Below are 24319 nucleotides of genomic sequence, written 5' to 3'. Positions count from 1 at the left end.
TGTCAAAGCACACTGTTATAATTCTTGACACTATATTTAAATACAATTCATCATAGAAAATTTTTTAAAGAAAAAGTTTATTGTGTTAAGGCTATTGAAAATCTATACAATAATTTTTTAGTAAAAATCTTTTCCTTTATGCATATAATTTCTAAGTAAATATTTTTGTTTTTAAAAAATTATTAAATAGATGCAAAGTAGTTTATGAAAAGTCAGTTATTAGGTTATTAGAGGAAGAAAATTTGCGTGGCACAATATATAGAAATGTGTAAATCTTTTCTGGGGAAATTTTAATCAATTTAATAATATCAATGTTTGTTGAAAAAAAAAAAGTCATTTTATTATGAGGAGTGGAAATAATAAAATTGTATGCTTTAATTTGTGCATTTTCTTATTTTTATGTGCAGTATGTACTAATTCTGTAAAATATAAAAACATGACTGCACTTAGTTGAAACATGACTGTTTGAGGAAATCGGTTGTTTTATAAAAATTTGTGAATTTAACAGATTTTATTGTTTGAAATAATTAGCGAAATTATTGTATTATGAAGATGCATAAATACAATTTTTGAATGAAATTTTAACATGCATTTGTATTATATTTATATAAAAAAACAAATTTACTTTTTATTGAGATAATTATGTCCATCTTTATTTTTTGTGTATCTCTTACAACTAAAAATATTTTATCAGAAATGCTAACTTTCCATAAAAGTTCTATTTTATTAGAACTGAGTATTTTTTTAATTGTTTTTTCTTTATATATTGATGAGCCAAACTACATTTGCATGCAAAAATATTTTGTTTTATGTATTTTAATACATTTTTCTCATTTTATTGAACATTTGTAATTTAGAATAAATTATACACAGTTCTTGGCTATGTTGACCCATTCTGGCATAATCTGTTATAACTTTCATCATGTTAGGTTATATTTCTGTGTATTTGTTTTACACATTAACTCAGTATATTCTGCTTAATTCTGCAGTTTCATCTTATGTTATATTTTGATGATAAAATCTAAGCATTTTGCTTTTAAATGATCCTCTATGCACTTGAAATGTTATTCATATTTTTGAATAAATTTGCTACCATTTGTGAAAAACATTTTTTCGCTTATGCATCTCCAGTAGGTGGGGGGAGGGCACTGAATAGGGCACACTGCTCATTCCCTCACATATATGCATTAGACACTCATCAGCTGAGCTGTAATACACAAGTTTGGACCGCAAGGAGAAAAAAAAAAAAACTTTTATGCTCAGCCAGAAATGAGAGATATTACTGGTGCATTAAAATTAAGTCACCAATTCTTGTCTCTCTTTGACTTTTTTTTTTCTGATGTTAGAAATCATCAACCTCACAGGACTGCCAGCTCCAGCAGTTTACTAATTATGACTGAATTTGCTACTTCAACATCGTCTGGAAAACTGGATGAGAGTTATTGAGCGCCAACACTGTGTGATATGATTTTAAAGCTTCTCTTTTCAAAAGAGATCTTTTGTAAATCAAAAATGAACTTCTTAACCACAGTAAAATCTGTTGCCTTCATCATGCATTCTTTCTTGACTGCATCAATTCCGACATGAGAGCTTTCAACATTTCTATGAACTCTTTTTGTTGCCTAGGGCAGATGGATTTATTGGATACAGCGTCCCACCTCCCGTGGAAAAGAAATGTTGTCTGCTTCCCGTAATGTGCCTGCGACCTCAAGTCGTGGAAAGAAATCTGTTTTCGGCAAAAATAATATCGATGCCCCCATTCCTCTGCAGTGTCACCTTTATATGTTCCCAAAGAAGGTGAGACTCTACAAAATCGTAAATGTTTAGGAGAATGTTCCTGAATGTTCCATGACTGGCACAGCAGAGAACGGGCTGTCAGTGCCTTTCGGTGCAAAAGAACAACTTCCACTTAAGGTTGTCGTATGTGGCTTAATCAGTGGATGAAAACTCTGACTCCACCAGAAGCAAAATACAGATCAGGGAAGCAAACAACCAGCAGCTGTTTCAGGTGTCAGCACTTTGGGCATATGCAAACTGGATGTCCTAACCATTCTGGATGTCTTTACTGCTTATCATGTACCTGCAAGTTCCCAGGAGATGCAAAATACCTGCATAAAATGTAACTCATACAAATTTGGTGACTTTTACAAAATGTCCTTTCCATCACAGCCATAGCTGGGAAAATTCCAGCTTCAACTGAAAGCCTAGAGTTTTGGACTTTATCGAAACGACTCCCGAAAATCGAGGCAAACTTTGTCGAACAATTTGAAAATAAGGAATTTGACCAAAATTTCGGTTTTAAGGTCCTCCACGATTTAGGACTTTCTGTGCAAAATTTTAGAGACTGTAAAATTGTGTTCACTTATGTTTGGCGAATTGTTTCGAGAAAAAACTGTAAAGGTGTCGACAATTTCCATAATAATGATTCGCCTGGACAGTTCCTGAGCAAACAGGCAAGAAGTGCCTATCTGTATTGATTTTTCATACCCCCCCCCAACAGAGGAATCAAATCAGGTACATTTTACTGCCAGACTCCGTAAGAAACACTCTGAATGTCTGCGAAGTATCACTGCAGCTGTGATTTGCCTAAGTTTGTAAGTTCACTGTGTGTTTTCGTAGCAGTTCCTTTCTAGGTTAACTACCTGAAAGGCAAGGACACTTATTATGAAAGAGAACACTTATTTGTTATTTAACTCAGGACTTGCAGTCTGCATTGTTCAAATGTATGTTTCCTTGCTCCTGCTGACAGAAATACTCACAATGTATTTCTAACATTACTTAAGCAGGAGAAACTGTGTTTCGAGATTCCGTAGTATTTAAGTGGGAGAAACTGTATGTATTTCGAGCTCCCATAGTATTTGTTTAATACTTATTGATACAGGTACATGATGGCAATGAGTTTTTGCATCTATTATCTTTTTGTATTGTGTTAAATAACTGATGTTTGTGACAAATTCATCACTCCCCAGTGATCTGTATTGTTTAAACATGTACAGAAAATTTATGTAAATGAATTAAAAAAAAGAAATGTGAATAGATGAACATGTTTTAGAAGGCAAATAATTTTGTGTATTTAATAAATAACCAATTTTTTAAAGTTTATTTATCTTGATTAATTTTCAATTTAAATATTGAAATTTTTATTAACTTTTTCTGCTGTTGATAAACATTTAATGCTCTGAACATTCATATTTAAAATAACTTTCTATTTTTAACATTTTAAAAATTTATATTATATGAAATTATATATAATTCTTTTATTTTTAGAATTATTTTGATTTAGAAAACTAAGAAATCGGGAGATAAAGATGAAATTTGTCACAAAAAAAAAAAAAAAATCTCCAAGATATATGTTGTCTTTGTTATTGATATTTGTTGTTATATCTGATCATGTTTTTCTGCTTGCAAAAGTGCAACTTCATTTGGCATTTCTGTGTAAATTAGAAGCACTAAATAACAACATAATGCTTTGTAATTTCAATATTGAGAATTGAATTATTATTCAGAATGAATAATTCCTAAAATTCAATATTTCAGAATTGTGCCATGAAATGTTTAATTTTCTTAATTTGGAAGCATTATTTTACAAATATTTTGAAAAAGGAGAAAAATCTTTTCAATACTTTATATTTCTTACATTTATATTTTTTGCCTCCTCCTTGAAATTTTCCAATTAATATCTAATGTTAATTAGTTGTTAAAAGAAGATATTTTTGAATTTGATATCTGAATTTTTTGTTTTCTGTGAAAAAAAAAATGGATGCAAAAAAGTATGTCACAAGACATATTTTTAAGATTTTAAAATTTATTCTTTTTGACAATTACAGTCAGTTTTCGAAGAGCTATTATTAGATTTATTCTGAATTTTATTAATTGCTTTATGTTGTTCAATATATTTAATGCAAGATATCTTGCACTAAACAGTAGGTATGACAATGACAGCTATTTAAAAAAAAAGAAAGAAAGAAGAAGCATTTCTTGTGGAAAAAAATTATTTCTAATTATAATTTTCTCTGTTACTGAGAAACGTTAATTCCTAATATTAATTCAGAAGTTATTAATATATTTTTATTTTCTAAATCTGTAAACATTATTTAACAAAATAAAGGTTTTTTTCATATTTCCAAGAGTTTTATTAAAAAAAAGCAGGAAGTGTGGGAACATTTTTCTCAATTTATTATTTTTTTTTCTAATCATAGAATTGCTTCTGTCTTGAAAATTTCTCATTAATAACTAATATTCAGTAATTGTTAATATGAATTAAATTTATTACCTCAACATTTTATTTTATATATCTGAAAATTATTACAACAAAATATTGCTTCAGAAATAAATTTTATATGTTGTGGAAAAAAAATTAAGGAGGTTGGCAAAATTGTCTGTTATTATGTAAACCAAACCCTGGTACCTTGTGTTACTATGGAAATGCATGTATTACCTAAGAATTACGTAGAAAAACTTTGCATCTATTTCATATTTCATAAGAAATATATTTGATATTTTTTGTTGTAATTATATATTTGTGAAACTTAAATTTACATAGTATTAAATACTACATTTCTCTGAAAATTTCAAATGGGAAATGACAGTTTTGCATTTTAAAGCTGGGCTAATTTTTAGCATTCAAGAAGTATTTCAGGTCTTGTATTTAATTTTTTTTTTTTTTTAAATAAGATCTTAGGCTAAAAAATGAAGTCTAAGAGGATTTTAATATTAGTGTTTCAACCTATAATTAATTGTTTTTTGTTAAAACCCATGAATTTTTATGCAGGATAAATCAAAGCACAGGATAAAAGAAATCCACTTTTTTTGTTAATTTTTTCCTTTAAATATAAGACCATGTGGAATTTTTTAAAACTTTTCTGTTGTCTTTCATTCTGAAATACTTCATTTAGCTGTGAAATCTGTAGAGTTCACAGCTAAGTGTTAAGGAAAAATATAATTTTTTATTCTTACGTGCCTTAACGTTTAGCTTTAAACAAATTATGCTTTGAAACATTCTGCATATAGTTTTTAATTGTAAAACAGTATATTATTTTAATATTAATAATATATTAAATAATAAATATATATTATTTTATATATTAAATAATAAAAATATATTATTTTAATTATAAATAAGTATTTTGTAAGGAGGCAAAGCTAATCTTTGAGGAGTAGTATGCATGTGCATCAAACTCTCTTCAGAGGATAATGCACCTGGTGAAAGGGAGACATGAAGTAATTTTCTTCCTTCAATTCCTTTGTTCCTAAACATCTTTCATGTTTTTTTTTTTTTTTTTTTTTTTTTTTTTTTTTTTTTTTTTTTTAATCAGCACGATTCATACAATAAAATTGATGAAATGCAATTTTCACTACAGGAGAGGGGGGAAAATAATGCTTCAAAATAATTTTATCCAAGTTTTTTAAAATGGTTAGTTAAGGTAAAAGAATTGTTGTAAAATACGTTTTTGTGAAAAACTAGTCATAAAATGATATTTTATTAAAAAAAAATAATTGTGAGAAAGGAGGGGAATCACTTTTTTCCCTTCATAGATATGTACTGTGAATTTGATCAATTTTGCATTGGAAATTTCTTCATGAAGGCAGTCCTTTTCATCAGTCAATATCATGTATCATGTCAGTGTCATGTATCAAGAAAAGGACAAGTCAAACAAATTTAGATGAAAAAACAAATTAATTATAGAAGGACTGTATCCTGTCCTTTTTAAATAATTTATTTGCATGTTGTTATCGAATATTTTGTCTAATATTCATGAGGAACTAGATTGAAAGTTTTAAAACTTGAATGTCTGAAACATAAAAATACCCTTTAGCTTAGAGAATTAAGAGAATTAAGTTTATTAATTACGAGAATTAAGATGTAGAGAATTAATTTTTAGTTCATATATATTTTAATTGTGTAACTATATTACTGAGATACCAGATAAATCATTTCAAGGGAATAATTTATTAGTTTAGTCTTAAACAAATCATTTCTACCTCTCCATGTGCATATTGTTTTTATTTAACATTTTGGGGCACAAATGATAAGCCTTAATAAAGATTTAAAAATGTGCGTTTTTGCTTAACTAATGAAAAGACATTCTGTGAATTGAATTTGCAAGGAGAAGGAATAATTTAATTGAACATTGTGCAGGTGTTATTGAAATAAAACTCAAAACAACAGTTTTTAATTTATATAGGGAGAATAATTTATAAAATTTCTAAAACATTTATTTTGGTAAGTTGTAAAATTTCTTTACAAATAATTTTATGGAAGGATTGCATCCATTCACTTGCTAATAGAAAATGTTGATTTTTGTTTTAGAATAAATTTAATTTAAAGCAGTTTTCTAATTTCTCCACCAAATACTCAAAACTAGGCTTGAGTTTTCACATGTGTTATCATTTACCCAGGCTTACACATAGCATGTGAGGCATGAATAATCATGAGATATTTAAGAATTAAATCTTAAATGATTTTAATTATTAAATAATAGTTGCATTCATTCCGAACCCTTCTTACGTAATTTTTTTAAAAAATTGATAGCTTAATATCTCTGTTGCAATGAAGTGAATGAAAAATCCGACTTTTTCACTTTAGATCTATATTTGAACTATTTGAAAGAAAAGTACTCTGAGAATTTCTGCTTTTAAATTGTGTTTTATATTTATGCTTATGAGAATTACCCCACTTTAAATTTCTACACTTTTTTTCTGCATTCATCATTTTCATTTTGCTGAGCTACTGTCTGTGTACTATAGCAAGTTACTTTATTATGATTAGCTTTGTCCTTACTGTTCAGTAATCTTAAAAATTATTTACAGTACATGTGAATATGAAGTTCATAATAGTTGAAGATAACAGAGCATGCAGTTATATCAGTATTTCTATGATAGGGAGAGGTTCTAAAATCACAGATTCATAAGTGAAAGCTTTTATATTCTGTGTATAAAATCTCAGGAAATTGTACAGATAGCCTTAAACGATTTTTATTTTTAGTCTTTTCTTCTTATTTTGATTTTTAATGTATTCCCCCCACCCCATATTTAATGTGAGTGATACTGTTTATTTTGCAAAATGAAAATAAGTCTATGATTTTAGCAGACATTTTTGAACAACTTATTTTTCTATGCATAGACCTGATATGCAGTTCTGTTCTAATATATATGAATAAATGTTCTGATATGAATATTTCATCCTACAACCCCTCAAGGCAAATCAACAGTTATATATTTAATAACTTTAGTTATTATGTGTTTTTGTTTCTGGCTTTCACAGGAATAACACCTTTTCTAATAAAAAGCTATGTTTGAAATTTATATTGTTGAAAATATTTAAATGTCCGCTGAAAAATTATATAGTTAAAATATAAATAAGTAAACAAAATGAATAAACTTTTAAAATGACTTTTTCTAAATTATAAATAAAAAATATTTGCTCTCTATGGTTGCTGATTTAAGTCAAAGATTACTGCATATTAATTACCGTATTTTTCGGCGTGGGACGCCCACCAGTGTATAATGTGCATCTATAATTTTACGCTAGATTTTTAAATTTTTGTTTGTATATCTGTATAACGCGCCATTCGAACAATAATGTACTGCATTGACAAGTCTTAAGAGGAACAATATGTGTGTGGGTTAAATGCTTGAGGGAGTAAATATTCCTGCAAAGAGGATGGATTCAATGCAAATGTCCAAAAGAATGCTATGGTAGGGTTTCGAGAGAAGGTGGATATAATCTGGAGAAAGAATGCACTTCCAACACGAAAGAAGTCATGGAATTAGATTTCAGATGTTTTCTCTTTCTGTGAAGCTGTGATTTTCAAGTGAACATCGAAGGTTTTAGTTGAAATACAGTTGATCTTGTGTTAATTTTAGTAGTAAATATGGTTCCTGCAAAAAACACACTGCTAGTTTTAAATGCAAAGTCATTCAGTTTGTGAAAGAAAATGGAAATTGTGCTGCAGCAGGGGTGTTTGGTGTTGGTGAATGATAATGATTCACCAACAATGATGTTTGTTTATGTACCAGATTTGCAGTGACGGTGAAGATAAAACAGAAATCGATGATGTGCCTGAGGATATAACGGAATACCAGCATGTTGAACATTTTATGCTATCCGATAATGAAAAGATTTTAAATTTAAGAGGTATGTCATTTCTTTTAAAACAGTATAAGTAAACACAAAAATGTAACTTATGTATGCCGATTTTTTTCCATATTTTTAATTTATTATTTTTATATCCGTCGTGCACTCGTATAACATGCACTCGTAAATTTCAATCATATTTTTGGCAAAAGTGCATGTTATACGCTGAAATATATGTTATGTACTGTGTAGAAATACATTACTTGCCATTTAATGTCAGAATTAATAATATAGCTGCTAAAAATAGAACATATTTTGGGTTTCATATGTTAATTATACCAAAATGTATCATATTTGCATAAATTTATACATTTTGAGCAGAAGGCTTAAATAAGGAGGGATAAATATTATTAATTCAGTAATAAGAATAGAAAATAGGCAGAATATAATTGAACATTTAAAAATTGATACTTATTGGAATGAACTATGCTTCAATGCGTATGTTACTTTGTACATGAAATACTAATGACAATTTTAAATAATCAAAATGACAATAAAATTTAATACATCAAAGGCAACCTCATGGACAGAGGACTGCATATCTAGTAGAATAAAATATTGTTAGTTCTGTCTTGAGACAAGTTTTGGAATTTTATTGTTGAGAGACTTTAATAATGAATAGTCTTTTAACAAATTTTTAATTCTTTTTTCAATTAAAATAATATGAGATTAAGCATAAATATGAAATTCTGAGACGACAATCATTTTAAACTGCTTAATATGTATTAAAGGAAAAGATTTGTCTATTAAATAGTTGATATTTTGAAATATGTAATTATAAAATTAAATTAAATAAAAATGTAAAAATTTATTTTGCTGCTGTCATAAAAGAAATACAGGAATTCATAATTTGTTTCACCTTTTCAACAACATCTCTTCACTGAATATATAAATATTCATGATAGCTAATGATATCCAATTATCTACATATCTTGTTTACCAATCACCAGTTTACCAATTATCTTGAGAGTTTATTGCAATGTTTTGGTATCTGAATGTAATAATTATGATGGATGTAGAATTTTTGAAATATAAACCAGGTTACAAAATGCTATAAAATAAAAAAGAACATTTATTAACACAATGTAAAGAGGAATAAATGGACAGTCAGCAGCACTGCATGACCGAAAGTGTAAATCAGTCCGGAGAATACAGCAGCACTGCTATGATGACGTGGCTATTTGACATGGCAGTAATGAGCCATCTTCATCACTTGTAATATGCTGCAAATGTGGGTAAAAACACAGATCCCATGTGGCACACAGCCATCACACCTGTCCTGAAGAAGTGGATTCTTAATTAACTTGCTTGAAATAGAACTTGAGCTTACAAGAGCAAGTCCATGTTGTGCTGGATATATCTCTACTATTCTTTTTAATGGCCATGTAGCTGGGAAAATGTCACCTTTTAGCAGAATAATATCACCAATTTCCAGGAATGACCATTCTCATCTGGATTTCAGCATATGCAAGCATTCACTGTGCCATCTCTCTTCTTCATCTTCTTTATTTTCTGCAACAGAAACCTCATGGAATGAAGGGGAGGCCTGATACAATCACATTCAGGAACACTTGTAGTAGTTTCTCATAATTCTTTCAAAGTTCACTCAGTTTTCTCTTTGCTGCAATAAAGTTACTTCCTTATCACAGGAAATGTGAATGTAGGCAGGAGAATTAACTTGCTTGAAATAAAACATGAGCAGTAATTGTTACAAACACAAACAAGTCCATGTTGTGCTGGATAAACCTCTACTATTCTTTGTAATGGCTGTGTAGCTGGGAAAGTGTCACCTTTTAGCAGAATGATATCCCCAATTTCCAAGATTGACCATACTCATCTGGATTGCAGCATTTGCAAGCATCTCTTCCAGAGCTTTATTTTCTGCAACAAAAACTTCTTGGAATGAAGGTGTGAGGCCTGATAAAATCACATTCAGAAACACTTGTAGTAGTTTCTCGTAATTCTTTCAAAGTTCATTCAGTTTTCTCTTTGCTGCAATAAAGTTACTTCCTTATCACATTAAATGTGTCAGGTATGCCTTGGCTTGCAGCAAACCTCTTGAATGCAACAGTCAATTGTTAAATCTCAGACAGCTTCTTGGTGAGCTGTTGTTAGCTAGCTGTTGTTGCCATGCAAACGAATACAGTCAAAAGTCTTTAATCCGGACTCGTCGGGACTTCGGTGATTCCGGATTATTGATTTTTCCGGATTATAGATCATCAGTTTAAATCTGGTAAGATGGCATGCAGAAATTATAAAATTAAAAATATAAAAACAGTAATTTATAAAATAATGAGCAATTATGATCTAAAGGGTATCAAAATTTACAAAAAAAAAAGCTTAATATTTATTTGTTTACTTTATTAAACATTTCTTTCAACGCGCGCATGCGTAAAGCATACATTATGCATAGCCGAAATTAGAAAATTGCAACCAGAAAACTATTTAATTTGTATTCGTGATATTTGTAATGACCAGGAATTTGATTTAAATCATATCAAAGACGAAGTACATTGAGATGAAATACTACATTTAATAAGGAATTATAAGCCGAATAAAATAAAAACATCTGCCCTGAAGATAACGATAATGTTGACATATCAACTTCCAGTTCATTGCGCGCCGCCACGTTCCCCCTCCCCCCCCCCGCGCAAAGCAGCGTGAAATTGATAAACAGATTTCCGAACGGTTAAATAAACAAAGGATATGCCTTTATCCATTTCTTGGAGCAATTCCACTTTTTGTTTGATGGACATCGAAACATACATTCGTTTTCGTAGATCCTTTGGGAGCTCCAGCATCGGAAATTCTATTTGACATAATCGAAAGTTCAAGCTTACTTTTATAAAATTGCTCTTACAGTCTGTAAAAAATAATAAGCCGGATCCAATTCGAAGATTAAGGAACAACGCAATCATCAACATTAACTGAAATAGACAATTAGATAATTTGAGCTTATACCGTCCGTTATACATTAAACGCGCAGTGAAAACGTATTCTGCGCTTGTGCACACGCAAATGCGCAGTCGTAAAGGTCTTACGCGCACGCTTAAACGCTTATGCGCATGCGCAGAAAGTTTTTAGCTTTGAGGTCCGGATTATAGATCATTCCGGATTATGGGTGTCCGAATTAACGACTTTTGACTGTAATACAGCATAGCTGTTAGCAGTCCATTTACCATGTCCTTAGTTAAATTTTAAATCATTGGGACCGTATAATTAATACTACAGTTAGCAAATGGCCCTTATAATTTGCAAACTATGCATTTTGCTTTGAAACTTTTAATAATTTTCTTTGCTCCATTGATACAACAGTTGTGTTTTAAAATGGAATTTACCACTATACAACTTGCATATGGAATTTCATTCAGCTCAATCAAGAGTTCATCCAGTCTATTAGGAGACTGAATAATAAATGAATGGTTAGCATTATAATTTATTCTAGTATGCTGAATACAACCTGCCACTTGTAGGAGGCTGTCTTCAAAAAAATTATTTGATGCTGCGAACACTATAACTTTCAAAGGTTTCTTGCAACTTAATAATTGTATGCCATCTTTAAAATGCACTTACTATACCCACAATACTAAATAGTGCCTTGATGCTTTTCTACATTCCAAAGAGTTATAGGGAAATGTTCACCCTTGAAATTTGGCAAACAGTTTTGTATCTTTTCGATAAGTGCTATTTAAGAAAGTACTTAAAGTTTCAATTTTTAAACTGTGTCATGAAAGTATGGTATTAGTTCTCTTTTCAATCAATGCATCTGATCCTCAGTGATGTTACAGAATTCAAAACTCAGTCAAATTCAAGGGGCCTCTTTTACCACCACAGTCAGTTTATTTTGAGCTTTTCTAACAGACTCCCCAGGAAGCAAGGTCTGTTGGGTATAATTTTGATGGAATGTAATTCTGATCGAGACCTCAGTAAAACTCCGAGATTTCCGTACTTCAGTTAACAGTAAATGTTTTTCATCTGCGACAAGGTGATGATAACCTTATTAGTGCAACAACATACCATGCAAAGATTTGAAACTTATAGTAACTCAGAATATTTTGAATGGAACCAACAAACTTTGATAGAATTCAGTTCTAATCTAGGAAAAGAAGAATAACTGTAGTTATGACAGCTATTGTAATATTAAGTTCTTGCTGTTATAATTAATCACTTTTTGGTATGCAAAATCTGATGCATTACGAAATGTATCTCAACTGCATTGTCTGGAAGTGAATGCATCTAGGAATTTTAATATACTGAAACTTTATCCATTTTTCATTAATACTATTAGGAACCAGATCATACCAATCACTATCGGAAATCCAAAGATGTCGATACGTAATCTCCATCGCTTTTACAGCTATTGAAAGGTTAAAAAATCTCCGATGATTGTAATTGTAATTTTCTTCAACAGCCAAGACTGTCTTAATCCCATTATATAATAATGTTGAATCAGATTATAATTTCAACAATTTAGACAATTTATTAGGCATAATTTGCACATTGAGAGAACCAGTTTCCTGGTTCAACAAATATTGGCTTTAGGAAAAGCTAATTGGTTCACCATTTCCTTAGTTTAAACCACTTCTTTGGTTCCTTAATTTCTTTAGTCACCTGTTTCGTAGCTTCCAATATATAAACTGCCTACAAGTATCAAAAGCCTTTTCAGTGCTTTTCAATCTAAAGAAAAGATCATCGCATAGAAATAATTTCTTATTATCTCTGATGCGTGGCGAATCTTTTTCACCATCCACTGGAATTGTTTCAAAGTATCATTGGCAGAAATGAAAAGGAGGCATGAAATAAGTTACCATGATTAATCGATCCCATACTTCTGAATCTTTTTCCCCCACTCACTGCAATTGTTTTAAAGTATCATTGGCAAAAATGAAAAGGAGGCATGAAATAAGTTACCATGATTAATCGATCCCATGCTTCTGTTCTGCGAAGCATTTCTACCTTCTTTAGCTATAAGAATGTGCTCATACAATTCGGCAGTATCAGACATAAACACTACAACATGTATTATGAAACTTCCAAGTACCAAAACTAATCCCACTTGATAGTTAGTCCTACAAATAATATGGAATTCAAAGACTTTCCTTTATATTAGGTTTAGAAAAACCATAGCACTATTTGGTATAAATGCAGAATGTTGAGGAATGTATTATGCATTATCAGGTAAACCTGTGTGTTAAATTAACTAGACTCATAGACTCAGTTTTTCATAATCGGACATGTATTCTTTATAACCTTTTTACAAACTAGGATTTCACTTAAATTTGTGATCAATGGCAATTAAGTGTGAAATTGCCACTTCTTTATATTCTCTCATATTTTCAGCAGAATCTCAAAACGGAAGCTTCACGAAGAGTCTAATCAGAATTCACTTTGAAAAGCTTTAGATGATATTTCTCTTTGTGTGCTAGCACTGTAACCCTTTGAAGTAACTCACTAGTTTCCCAAAACCACTTCAGGGCTTTGTCAGTGTTTAACTCAGTCCAAAAGTTGTCTAGTGCAATTGCGGTTTCATTATCACGAAATGTGTTTCGAATTCTTCCAGAAAGTACTCAACCAAAATATGTGTGTTGTGCCACTACTGAATTTTTATTTATACCTGGCAACAAAAGGCAAATCCATTATAACTGCCAATAAAAATGTCAATTTTTCTCACTATATTCAATATCAGCTAACAACAGAATCTTCAGATGACAGAATATTATGATCCGTATGCCTCGGTGGAAGAGGAGAGGTAACTTATTTAGCATAACACTCTCTTGCAGAATGAAATTTTAGAATCATGAGCGGAAAAGCACATCTGGATAAACAGTAGATAGAGCATAACTTCTTTTCAGTGGTAACTTCAGTGTACAAGACTCCAAAATAAAGCTGCATTCATTACCAGTATGCAGAACAGAACAACTGTGCTGGTTTCCCATTCTATCAAGTGCTTGAATGATTGCAGTGGGAAACAATACTTCTTATTTTTTCCATGTTAAGCTTTAAATTATAAGAATTTGAGATCACAACTGGATTTAAGTCAGCTGTAAAAAAACTGACTTACTGTTCTCATGTAGCAGTGTGTATTACTTAAATTTCGAAAAACTAATGCAAGTATGTTAAGTACCACAGAGGCAATTAAAGCATGGATTATATATTTTTTATGTTATCTTTCCCTCTGTTACATCTAATTCCTTAAATTTAAATATTTTAATGGTACCCATTCTTTAAACAAATAAACATAATTTATTCCTTTACATTGATAAGAAGCAATTTTATTTGCACTTGTATTAGAAATACATTGGCATTTTCGCTAAGGTCTCTTTTCATGCTCAGTATTACAAATTTCTAATGAAGCACATCTATTACTTAAATTCTAAGAAGCTGTCACATAAGGAATGTCAATAGCTACTTTCTGAGACCATAAATAATGAGTATTGGAGCCTATGTTTTGACACAAAATAAATATTAAAACAACTGTTCTCTTGTAGAAGCTTCTACATGCAATGAATATAAGTTCCGAATTATCTCATTAGAAACATCACCCTAACACTGTAAGCTTGAATGATTTGTTACTGGTTAATCTGAAAAAGTTTTTAATAAAGATATTGTTATCTCTTTTTGTCATTATATTGCTTGAAATCGTTGTATTTTCAAAAATAACAGTTACCCACTGATTAATATAATGTACTTTAAATACCCAAAATATTACCTGCCTTATTAAATCTACCTTAGCAGCTAGAAGCATCTCTCATTGGTCTTACTGGGATACTGCACATCTACTGTATCTACATATATTATATATATAAAATCTTGTGGCACTTTGCATGTAATATGCAGTTCTTCTGTATAAAGTCTGAAACTTTCTGAGTGAAAATTCACTTTGCAGCCCATAGCTACCATATCGAGTTAACATTAATCTAAAACAAATGGCCACTGTAAGATACATAATCTGTTAATTACTGTAATGAAAGTCGGTACAGAACAGGAAGTCTTTTTTGGAGAAGTTTTCTGTTACGAGAAGTTGATTCTCTCACAAGTGGGATGGAGTTGGAAGTTATCTTGTCTATAAGAAGATGTCCAAGACTGTGGCCAGTAATAGACACTTAGTAAGGTATCAGGATGGTAAGTAACATCATCATATTTTCATCTATTTCGCAGAGTATATAGAGAGCAGTAAATGCTTTTACCAATTTCTACTGCACTTCTACTTTTTATATAGCCTTAAGAATAGAAATATTTTTTTATTGCTTTGAATGTTTAAATGCACCTTGAAGATTGAATATCTAAAAATTTTTAAAAAAAATTAATAAATAATTACTTTGAATGTATGTTCATTCAAATTAGAAATATTTGTGTTAATTATATATTTTTATCTAATTCACAAAGTAGCAAAAATAAGTGTCTGTCTTAATTGCTTAAAGCAAAACCAGGAAACACAATTTACTGCAAAACGAACTGCATCTGTGTCATCTATCCTTTTCTCAATTTAAGGGAACCACTTACTATATATGTATTTAAAAGAAGACTGTTAATTATTTAAAAATTTTTAATCTGTTTGTTTTCAGTCCCAAATTTAATTAAGTAGAAACCTATATTCATATAGAAGAGCATCTTATTGCTAGAAACTAATTAATAATAATATAAGAAGTAAAATATACTTCTTATATTGGTGACGGTATCAGGTTCAATGTTCTGTCTTACTTTTTTCGGGAAGATGCAAGGACCTGACTCGGAACAGAGAGCTTACTAAATCTATGTTCAATAACTGTGGGAAGTAGACAGGATACACAAGAAGGGTATACAAAACCCTTTGTTTTTCTCTCTTTACAATAATTTCCGTACTTCGGAATACAAAGACCCACTACTTGTGGTCTAAACGTAAGAATATAAAAATATTAAACTAAACTCTAACTTAACTTTGGAATAATAAACGTGGAAGATTGGCCTTATATTAACAGGAAGCCGTATGTAGTACAGAGAACTGTTAACACTACAATACGTTTAAAAATTATCACGAGGATTAAACCTCTGGCCTGGAAGCCAACCAGCAACTGAGTAAAACTTCTAAGGTAAGCGGCCTGCTTCGACTAACTCCATCCTCTCTCTCGCTTGGCAAAAAGCCACAACTTAAGTACTTGGAGCTCGCCAGACAAATTTTGCATAAATAAGTTAACGCTTTTAATTCTGGCCGGAAGTAGAAAATAAGAAGTGATAGTAAAGATTTAAAATAAAATAAACGTTAGTAAAACTTAAGATCCTTACATACTTCCCGCCAGTGTTAATTAGTTTTAAACTGAGGTCTAAAACGACCTTGTTGAAAACATTTAGCTCTAGAATCTAACGCGAGGCCAATCTTTTACAAACATTTCTCACTAGAAACTAGAAATTAAAAAAAAAAAAGAAATTTGTTTTTACAATAGCAGCTCCAAGGACACGCAATTTTTCATCTGTACTGCATCTAAACAGGAGCTTTTATTCAAATCTGGTTCCTTCCAGAGATCTGGAAGGAAAACTAGTTTAATGAAATGTTACACAATGAAATGGCAAGTAACATGCATATTTATATTTCTCTTAACATTCTTATTTCATTCATGACTATTTTAATTATCTCTCCCCGTGCTCTCTGACATGTGTTGTAAAAGAACACCAAACACGAATGTGTTTATGTATACGTGTTCAACACTTCCTCCTACAATCAAAACACTAACGTGTTAAAAATTCAACATACCAAGACCTCGTAACACACCCTAACTTCAACTCTAAACCCTGAGGTACTATTCTGAAAGTGGCTAACTCTGAAGTGTAGCGTCAGAGAGCCTAACAACATTCATTCAACCTTTAACACATATTCACCATGATTTGGTCTTTTTACAGTAACACGAATAAAAAAAATTTTTAACATTACTTTCACTTTTACCATATCACAGTATTTCTTAACATTTAAAATAACAGTCCACATTGTATATAAGAACATATTAACATGCCGTTAATTTTACGCATTTGAAAACATATATTAGTAGTACATTGTTAACTTCTATTCTTTTCAAATCAAGTGCTAATTCTTCTACATTGAAATACTACATTTCAAAAAGTCTTTCAGACTAAAACTTCTTTCTTGCCAGAATGTTTTGAATAAAATTTATACAATAACTTTTACAATACTTAAGTCTTTACATATTCCTATTATACATCAACTTTTGTTTTACGCGCGAGTAATTGAAAAACATAATACCAAAATCGGTAACAACTCATTTCTCGCCTTTTTGGCGATAAAGGTAGACCTCGCATGACGTAAAACTTCTTGAAATCTGCCACTTGCAGTAAGAATGAAAGATTAACTTACGTTTGCAAAGTAACATAAAATTTTACTTATCTTTGTTATATTCGGACATTCTTTTCTGAGCCCAGTCCTGGAAGGTAGCGCAGATTCTCGTTTGTTTTATCCTCCTTCTTGTGCGGGCTCGCCCTTCAGGGCCTTCCTCTAGAAGCTTTCTTTTTTCTCCAGTTCGGTCACCCTTGAATACCTTCTTTTTCGCCGCTGCCTGTGGTCTTGGCCGTTTGATGGCAGCTGGTCTTGGCGGAACCGGGAGAATCCTTTCGCGTTCCTGCTTGGACCTCGTTGCTGGCCGTTCAAATTTTCCTTGTAACTTTTCCTCTCCCGCTGGTGGCCCTTCCGCAGTTCGGCGACATTTGCTGCGGAGAGTCCTGTCGGATGAGTAGATCTTCCGTTTTAGAGCCGGATTATAGTTGCCGTCATTTCTTCTGGCTCTCTTTGCATACGTCGTCCTTCTCCCTTCTTCATTCTGGGGGTGTTCGTGAGCTCTCTTTTCTGGACGGTTTTTCTTGTTACCTTTAATTTTCCCGCGGGGAAACTTTCCTTTCACTTGCTCCTGCCTCTTAATGGCTTGCCCTTGTACTTGTCGTTGTTCCACCTCTGGAGCTTGTGCCCGCCGTGTCTGCCGTGCCGGATCCTGCAAAAGATCTGTAAATATTTGCATTTTATTACGATCATAGTAGGGTTTGATTTGATCAATGTTTGCGGAGCAGGTTTCACCATTCCTGGCTTTTAACACTACTACAGCGTGAGTTATTTTTTCTATGACATATGGTCCTTCAAATCGTGGAAAAAATTTGGCAGTTTTATCTTCTGGTGCTGAAGAAAGTGAATGCTTAATTTTTAACACTTCATCCCCTACTTTATAAGTTACTCCCCGTCGTTTCAAGTCATAATACAGCTTTTGTTTTCTCTGTGCTACTTCAGTATTCTTTTTTGCTTCTTTAATTAGTTTTTCTATATCACCCATTTTAAATTCTGGGGCTCTTTGTTGCACATAAAATAATTTATCTAACGGCGTTATAATCTTTCTGCCTAAAAATAACTCAGCAGGAGTTTTGCCCGTTGTATCATGTTTTGCGGTCCTAAGGTCGAAAGCAAATTCATTGACATAGTTATCCCAGCTTTTATGAAAATTGTTAACATAACTACGGATAATTTTCACTATATTTCTATTCACCCGTTCCGCTATATTTGATTGCGGCCGATACGGGACCATTTTTAAATGACGTATGCCCAGTTTTTGGCACATGTCTTCAAATACATTACTTACAAATTGAGGACCATTATCCGATATAACTTTTAGGGGCGCTCCGTATTTTAAAATATATTTATTTAAAATAGAATCAGTAACTAATTTCGCGGAGGCTCGTTTTAAGGGAACAATTTCGGTCCACTTACTAAAATGATCAACCATAACAAGGAGATAGCGACTTTTATTTAACTGACTTTTTGGGAAAGGGCCCAATAAATCGATGCCAATTATTTCATTTGGAAATTCGGATTTAATACTATTTAGAAACTCGGCCGGGCGGAAATTAATATAATTAACTGCTTGACATGTTGAGCAGGACTGGACATACGCCCTTGTTAACTTTTGCAGTTCAGGAAAATAGACTGCCTCGCGTACGCGTTGGATAGGTTTTCGAATACCAGCATGAGAAGCATAAGAAGGGCTGTCATGGAGCTCCTACAGGATATTTAATCTAAGACTAGCTGGGATAACAGGTCGAAATTCGTTGTTGGAATTCGTAGTTTTTGTATAAATTAATAGACCATCTATTAGTTCGTAATGGGCCGCCCTATTTCTTATCGCCACAATATCTTGGTGGCTAAAATTTTCAGGATCCTTTAAATAATCATAAATATTTTTAAATTCAGGATCCTTACCCAGTTCGGTTATCACAGTTTCTCGGGAATGTAAGTTACATGCTGTGAGCATTGCCACCTTTACAGTATTACCTTCTTCATCTATTTTAACTCTGGATAGGGCATCTGCTACGATATTTTCCTTTCCGGGGGTATGCTTGATTACCAGATTATATTCTTGTAGCTTGAGTGCCCATCTTATTAACCTTGGGGATAAGTTTTTCCCTGAGTACAATCTAGTTACCGCCGCATGATCAGTGTACACTGTTATTGGCGCCTTCCCAAAATAGACTCGGAACTTTTGCACTACTAACAGAACTGCAAGTGCCTCTCTCTCGGTCGCGGAATAATTTCTTTGTGTTTGATTTAAAGTTCGGCTAAAAAATGCCACGGGCTGCTGATTTTGCGAAAGTAGCGCTCCTACCGCATAATCCGAAGCATCCGCTGAAATTTCTAAATTCTCATCCTTTTCAGGAAATTTCAACAGAGGGGCTTGCGTTAATGCTTGTTTTAATTTTTCGAAAGAACTATTGGCTTCGGCCGTCCACTAGAATCTCGCCTTTTTCCTTTTTAATTTTAACAATGGTTCAGCAATAGCTGCAAAATCTTTTATAAAGGACCTATAATATGAACAAAGTCCTAGAAAAGAAGAGAGCTTCTTCGCCGTGTTTGGAGTCGGATACTTTTGTACAGCGATTATTTTTGATTCGTCTGTCTCTATTCCTTTCTGAGATATTTTGTAACCTAAATATTTTAATTGAGGGGCTGCAAATTTGCACTTTTCGACATTAACTTTTAGACCGGCTTCATTTAATAAAGAAAACACCTGTCTTAAATCCTGTACATGTTGGTCGAGATTATCACTAGTAATAATGATATCCTCTAAATAGATAAATGTGGACTTTCCATGAACAGGCCTTAACACAATGTCCATATATCGCTGAAATGTTGCCGGTGCCCCTGAAAGGCCAAATGGCATACGCAGAAATGCATAAGTGCCAGACGTGGTTATAAAAGCAGTCTTAGGCACGTCCTCAGGCCTAACCCCTATTTGAAAATAACCAGTCGTTAAGTCTAAAGTCGTCATATATTTGGTGGATGTTATGTTCCTTAGAATTTCTTCAATAATAGGTAACGGATATACCGGATATTTAGTTATGGTGTTTAATTTACGGTAGTCAATTGCGAATCTCCACCTTTTTGGATGTGTCAATGGATAGTCATTATTTTTCTTACATAAAACCACCGGGCTAGCATAACTACTTGAGATGTGCGTTATGATCTTTTTACGTAGCTTATCGGTGATATGCCATTCTATAATTTTTTCCTTATTCTTATCATACCGGTATGCTTTGTGGCGAACTGGCATTGAATCTCCGGTGTCAATACTATGGTTAGTAACCTGAGTAAATCCTGGAATATCACTAAATAACGAAGCAAATTCACTTACCACTTGTCGGATTCTTCGTTGCTCTTCATTAGGCAGGTGGTCAAGGTTTAATATCGGCGGTTCAGCCTTTTCTTCACGAACTGGTTTCATTGTCAGCTTAAGGGACGCTTCTTAAAAATCTAGCGTTGCTTGTGCCTCTGAAAGAAAATCTATTCCTAAGATAATATGTGCTTGCAGATTCTTTACTATGAAAAACATAACCTTTACTTGTTCGTCCTTGATACGGACATACAGCGGTAATTTACCTATACACTTACATCTTTCTCCTTGCGCAGCTAACACTGTCGTATTATCCGAATTATATATACGATATTTACGAAAATACTTCCTAAAAAAATCTTCTGCCACACAGGAACACTGCGCGCCTGTATCCAGGAGTGCGGTGGCTGGGATATTATTCACCAACACTTCAATCTTCGGAAGAGTCAAATTTTTCACCATTACTGTATTTAACTTGAAGGAAGAGGGGTTTTCGTGGCCTTCGGATTTCCGCACCCTCCCGTCAGCAGAAATTCGTTTTAGTTTAAATTATTTTTCATTTCCGTGCTTTTCTTCTTTTTCCACTGGCCTTGAGACTTTTTTCCTGGATTGCTATTGAACTGTGGACGTTCGCCGGCTGTTTTTGAATGCTCGGGTTTCCTTGCCCACTGATTCGCTTTGCTTCCGTAGCCGTGTGCTTCAGTTTGCTGTAGTCTTGGCGCACCAAATTGGTTTCGCTGTTGATAATGGCGTCTTCTTTCAATGTCCGCCGTTCTTCTACTTTCAAACTGGATTGCTAGCATAAAATAACTTTTCCAGTGTAGTCGGATTTCTTAATTGAATAAAGTCTTGCACTTGGGGCAGTAACCTCGGCAAAATCACTTGAATTATCTCAGGATCCGGACGGTTTCCTAACAAGATTTTGAAGACGTGAATTTTTCTTAAAATACAGCTTGAGAGATTTTCGATTCTTTGCTGATATATGCTGAAAAGTTCCGTTTCTAGTTTCGCGCGATCCCTTACGACAGGGAAGGCTTTTACTAGGGCAGTCTTGAAATTCTCGTAAGTATAGGTGGGACTTCCTGCTTGACCCAAGAGACTTCTGCCTATACATTTGAACCAATTAAGCGCTTGGCCCCTCAAAGCGCTGGTAGCTAAGGTAACTTTTTGAAATTCGTGCACGGGGTAGAGCATGAAGTGGTCATCCAATTTTTCCAAAAAACTGGTTACCGGTGAGTTTCCATTAAATGTTGCTTCTCGTTTCATCGAAGCGCACATGGTCTGGACGATGTAACCAAATCTTTCCAGGGCGGCAGCTGGCATTTCTGGATTCTGAGCCGCTTCTGCAGGCAGCACAGGTTCTTCTTGAAACTAGGCCATGGTTATTCTTCTTCGTTGGGCGCCACTCTCAGGTTCAATGTTCCGTCTTACTTTCTTCGGGTATATGCAAGGACCTGACTCGGAACAGAGAGCTTACTAAAGCTATGTTCAATAACTGTGGGAAGTAGACAGGATACACAAGAAAGGTATACAAAACACTTTATTTTTCTCTCTTTACAATAATTTCCGTACTTCGGAATACAAAGACCCACTACTTGTGGTCTAAACGTAAGAATATAAAAATATTTAACTAAACTCTAACTTAACTTTGGAATAATAAACGTGGAAGATTGGCCTTATATTAACAGGAAGCCGTATGTAGTACAGAGAACTGTTAACACTACATATACGTTTAAAAATTATCACGAGGATTAAACCTCTGGCCTGGAAGGCAACCAGCAACTGAGTAAAACTTCTAAGGTAAGCGGCCTGCTTCGACTAACTCCTTCCTCTCTCTCGCTTGGCAAAAAGCCACATCTTAAGTAACGGCGTTCGCTACACAAATTTTGCATAAATAAGTTAACGCTTTTAATTCTGGCCGGAAGTAGAAAATAAGAAGTGATAGTAAAGATTTAAAATAAAATAAACGTTAGTTAAACTTAAGATCCTTACATAGGTGATGCAAAACCATTTGCAGGTATAACTGACGCCAAACCATATGGTTCATTAAATATAGAAAAATTTGAGTGTGTTGGACATATTCAAAAACGAATGGGAATATGGCTACGCAAATTAAAACTTGAAAGAAAAAAAGTAAAATTAAATGACGGTAAAATCTGTCTGGGAAAGGGAGACTAACAGATAAGTTAATAAATGAAATAACTTCGTATTATGGTAATGCGATTAGAGAATATAATGAGTCTGTTAGTGATATCAGAAAAGCCATTTGGGCAATTTACTACCAGAAAATATCGAGTGATGAAAAGCCGATTCATGACGTTTGTCCTACAAATGAAACCACATGGTGCAAATACAATATAGCTAAGCAAAATAAAGCTGATTATAAGCATATAAATTCTGAACCAGTCGCTGTAATGGAGGCAATAAAGCCAGTTTTTATAGATTTGTCACAACCTTCGTTATTGAGACGTTGCCTTGGCGGCAAAACACAAAATAATAATGAATCATTTAATTCCTTAATTTCGAAATTTTGTACAAAGACATGTCGTGCTGGTAGTAGGATAGTTCAAATTGCTGGAAATGAAGCAGTGATTGCTTTTAACGAAAGGTCTGTTGGTAGACATTCTGTAATGAATGAGCTACAGCTTTTTAGAAGTAAGTTTTCTATTGAAGGATTTTTACAAATCGATAACAAGAGAATAGATAACGCAGAAAAGAAAGGCTTGTCAGAAACAAAACAACAGCGTAAACTTGAAAGGCAGCAAAAAATGTCAGAAGTGCAGGCCTCCATAAAAATGATGGGGATGTTTATTGTGCTGGTGCGTTTTAATTTGTAAATAAAATTTTAGCAGTTTAGCATACAATTTGAAGTAAGTCGTAAAAGATTTTTTCACACATGTTAAATAATATGTATATTATACAATATAATACATATCATATGCTTAAATGCTTGAGTTTATTTAACTAAAGTGGTTATGTAAAAATAAATTTTTGTGCAAATATGCTACATGTATTTTAATATACGGCTATCACTCTGTCATGGTAATGTATATAGCAAAGTAAATTTAACGTGTTTCATACTAACAAAAGCTTCTGCAATTTATTAGGATTTATACTTTTTAAATGTATTTTGAAAATAAATATACTATGCACTTTATTATTAGAAAGTTATATACTGAAGTATTGGCATTAAAACTCAAATTTCTTAAAATACGGTTTTTCGCAGTTGTATACATAGCATTTAAAGTATGCTAAAGTTACATTGTGGAAGAACTATTAAATGTTTTATATGTTTGATATACAGTAATGTATTACAGAGAACTTGAGCTAAGACATTTGGCTATAAGTAAATTCTTATTTGTAAGGAAGTTTTAGTTTTATCATTCTTAGTCGATATGTTATACTTCGATGAATGTAGCAGTTTAGCATACAATTTCAAATAAGTCTTAAAGGTTTTTTTCCCACCTATGTTTAAATAATGTTGCATAATATGATACATATCATATGCTTAAATGCTTGAAAGTACTTAACTGATGTGGTTATGTAAAAA

The 24319-nt window shown here is 32.6% G+C and overlaps 2 protein-coding genes across 11 annotated transcripts in view; one reads left to right on the top strand and one right to left on the bottom strand.

Annotated features, from left to right (window-relative positions):
* LOC146995541 (E3 ubiquitin-protein ligase HECTD1-like) overlaps nucleotides 1–24319 on the bottom strand; it is a 308521-nt gene that overhangs the window by 10878 nt on the left and 273324 nt on the right. The gene's annotated exons all lie outside the window — the stretch shown is intronic.
* The window catches only part of LOC146995544 (uncharacterized), a 328926-nt gene that overhangs the window by 278003 nt on the left and 26604 nt on the right, over nucleotides 1–24319 (top strand). For 2 of the 10 annotated variants that reach the window (XM_085824328.1, XM_085824327.1), the window contains exon 4: nucleotides 8020–8137. The exons of 5 other annotated variants lie outside the window; for them this stretch is intronic. In XM_085824328.1, the coding sequence (XP_085680454.1) occupies nucleotides 8020–8137 (118 nt within the window). Of the gene's footprint in view, nucleotides 1–1626; nucleotides 7431–8019; nucleotides 8138–8168; nucleotides 15260–24319 lie in introns of those variants that run through there. 3 more of the 10 variants (XM_085824330.1, XM_085824326.1, XM_085824325.1) reach the window with 3 other exon arrangements.

The sequence above is a fragment of the Stegodyphus dumicola genome, chromosome 9 (assembly GCF_044657685.1).
Source record: "Stegodyphus dumicola isolate Sdum_Otavi_A_Nest chromosome 9, ASM4465768v1".
In the NCBI taxonomy this organism is placed as follows: domain Eukaryota; kingdom Metazoa; phylum Arthropoda; class Arachnida; order Araneae; family Eresidae; genus Stegodyphus; species Stegodyphus dumicola.
The sequence above is the reverse complement of the archived record's forward strand: the minus strand, read 5'-3'. Positions and strand labels throughout refer to the sequence as shown.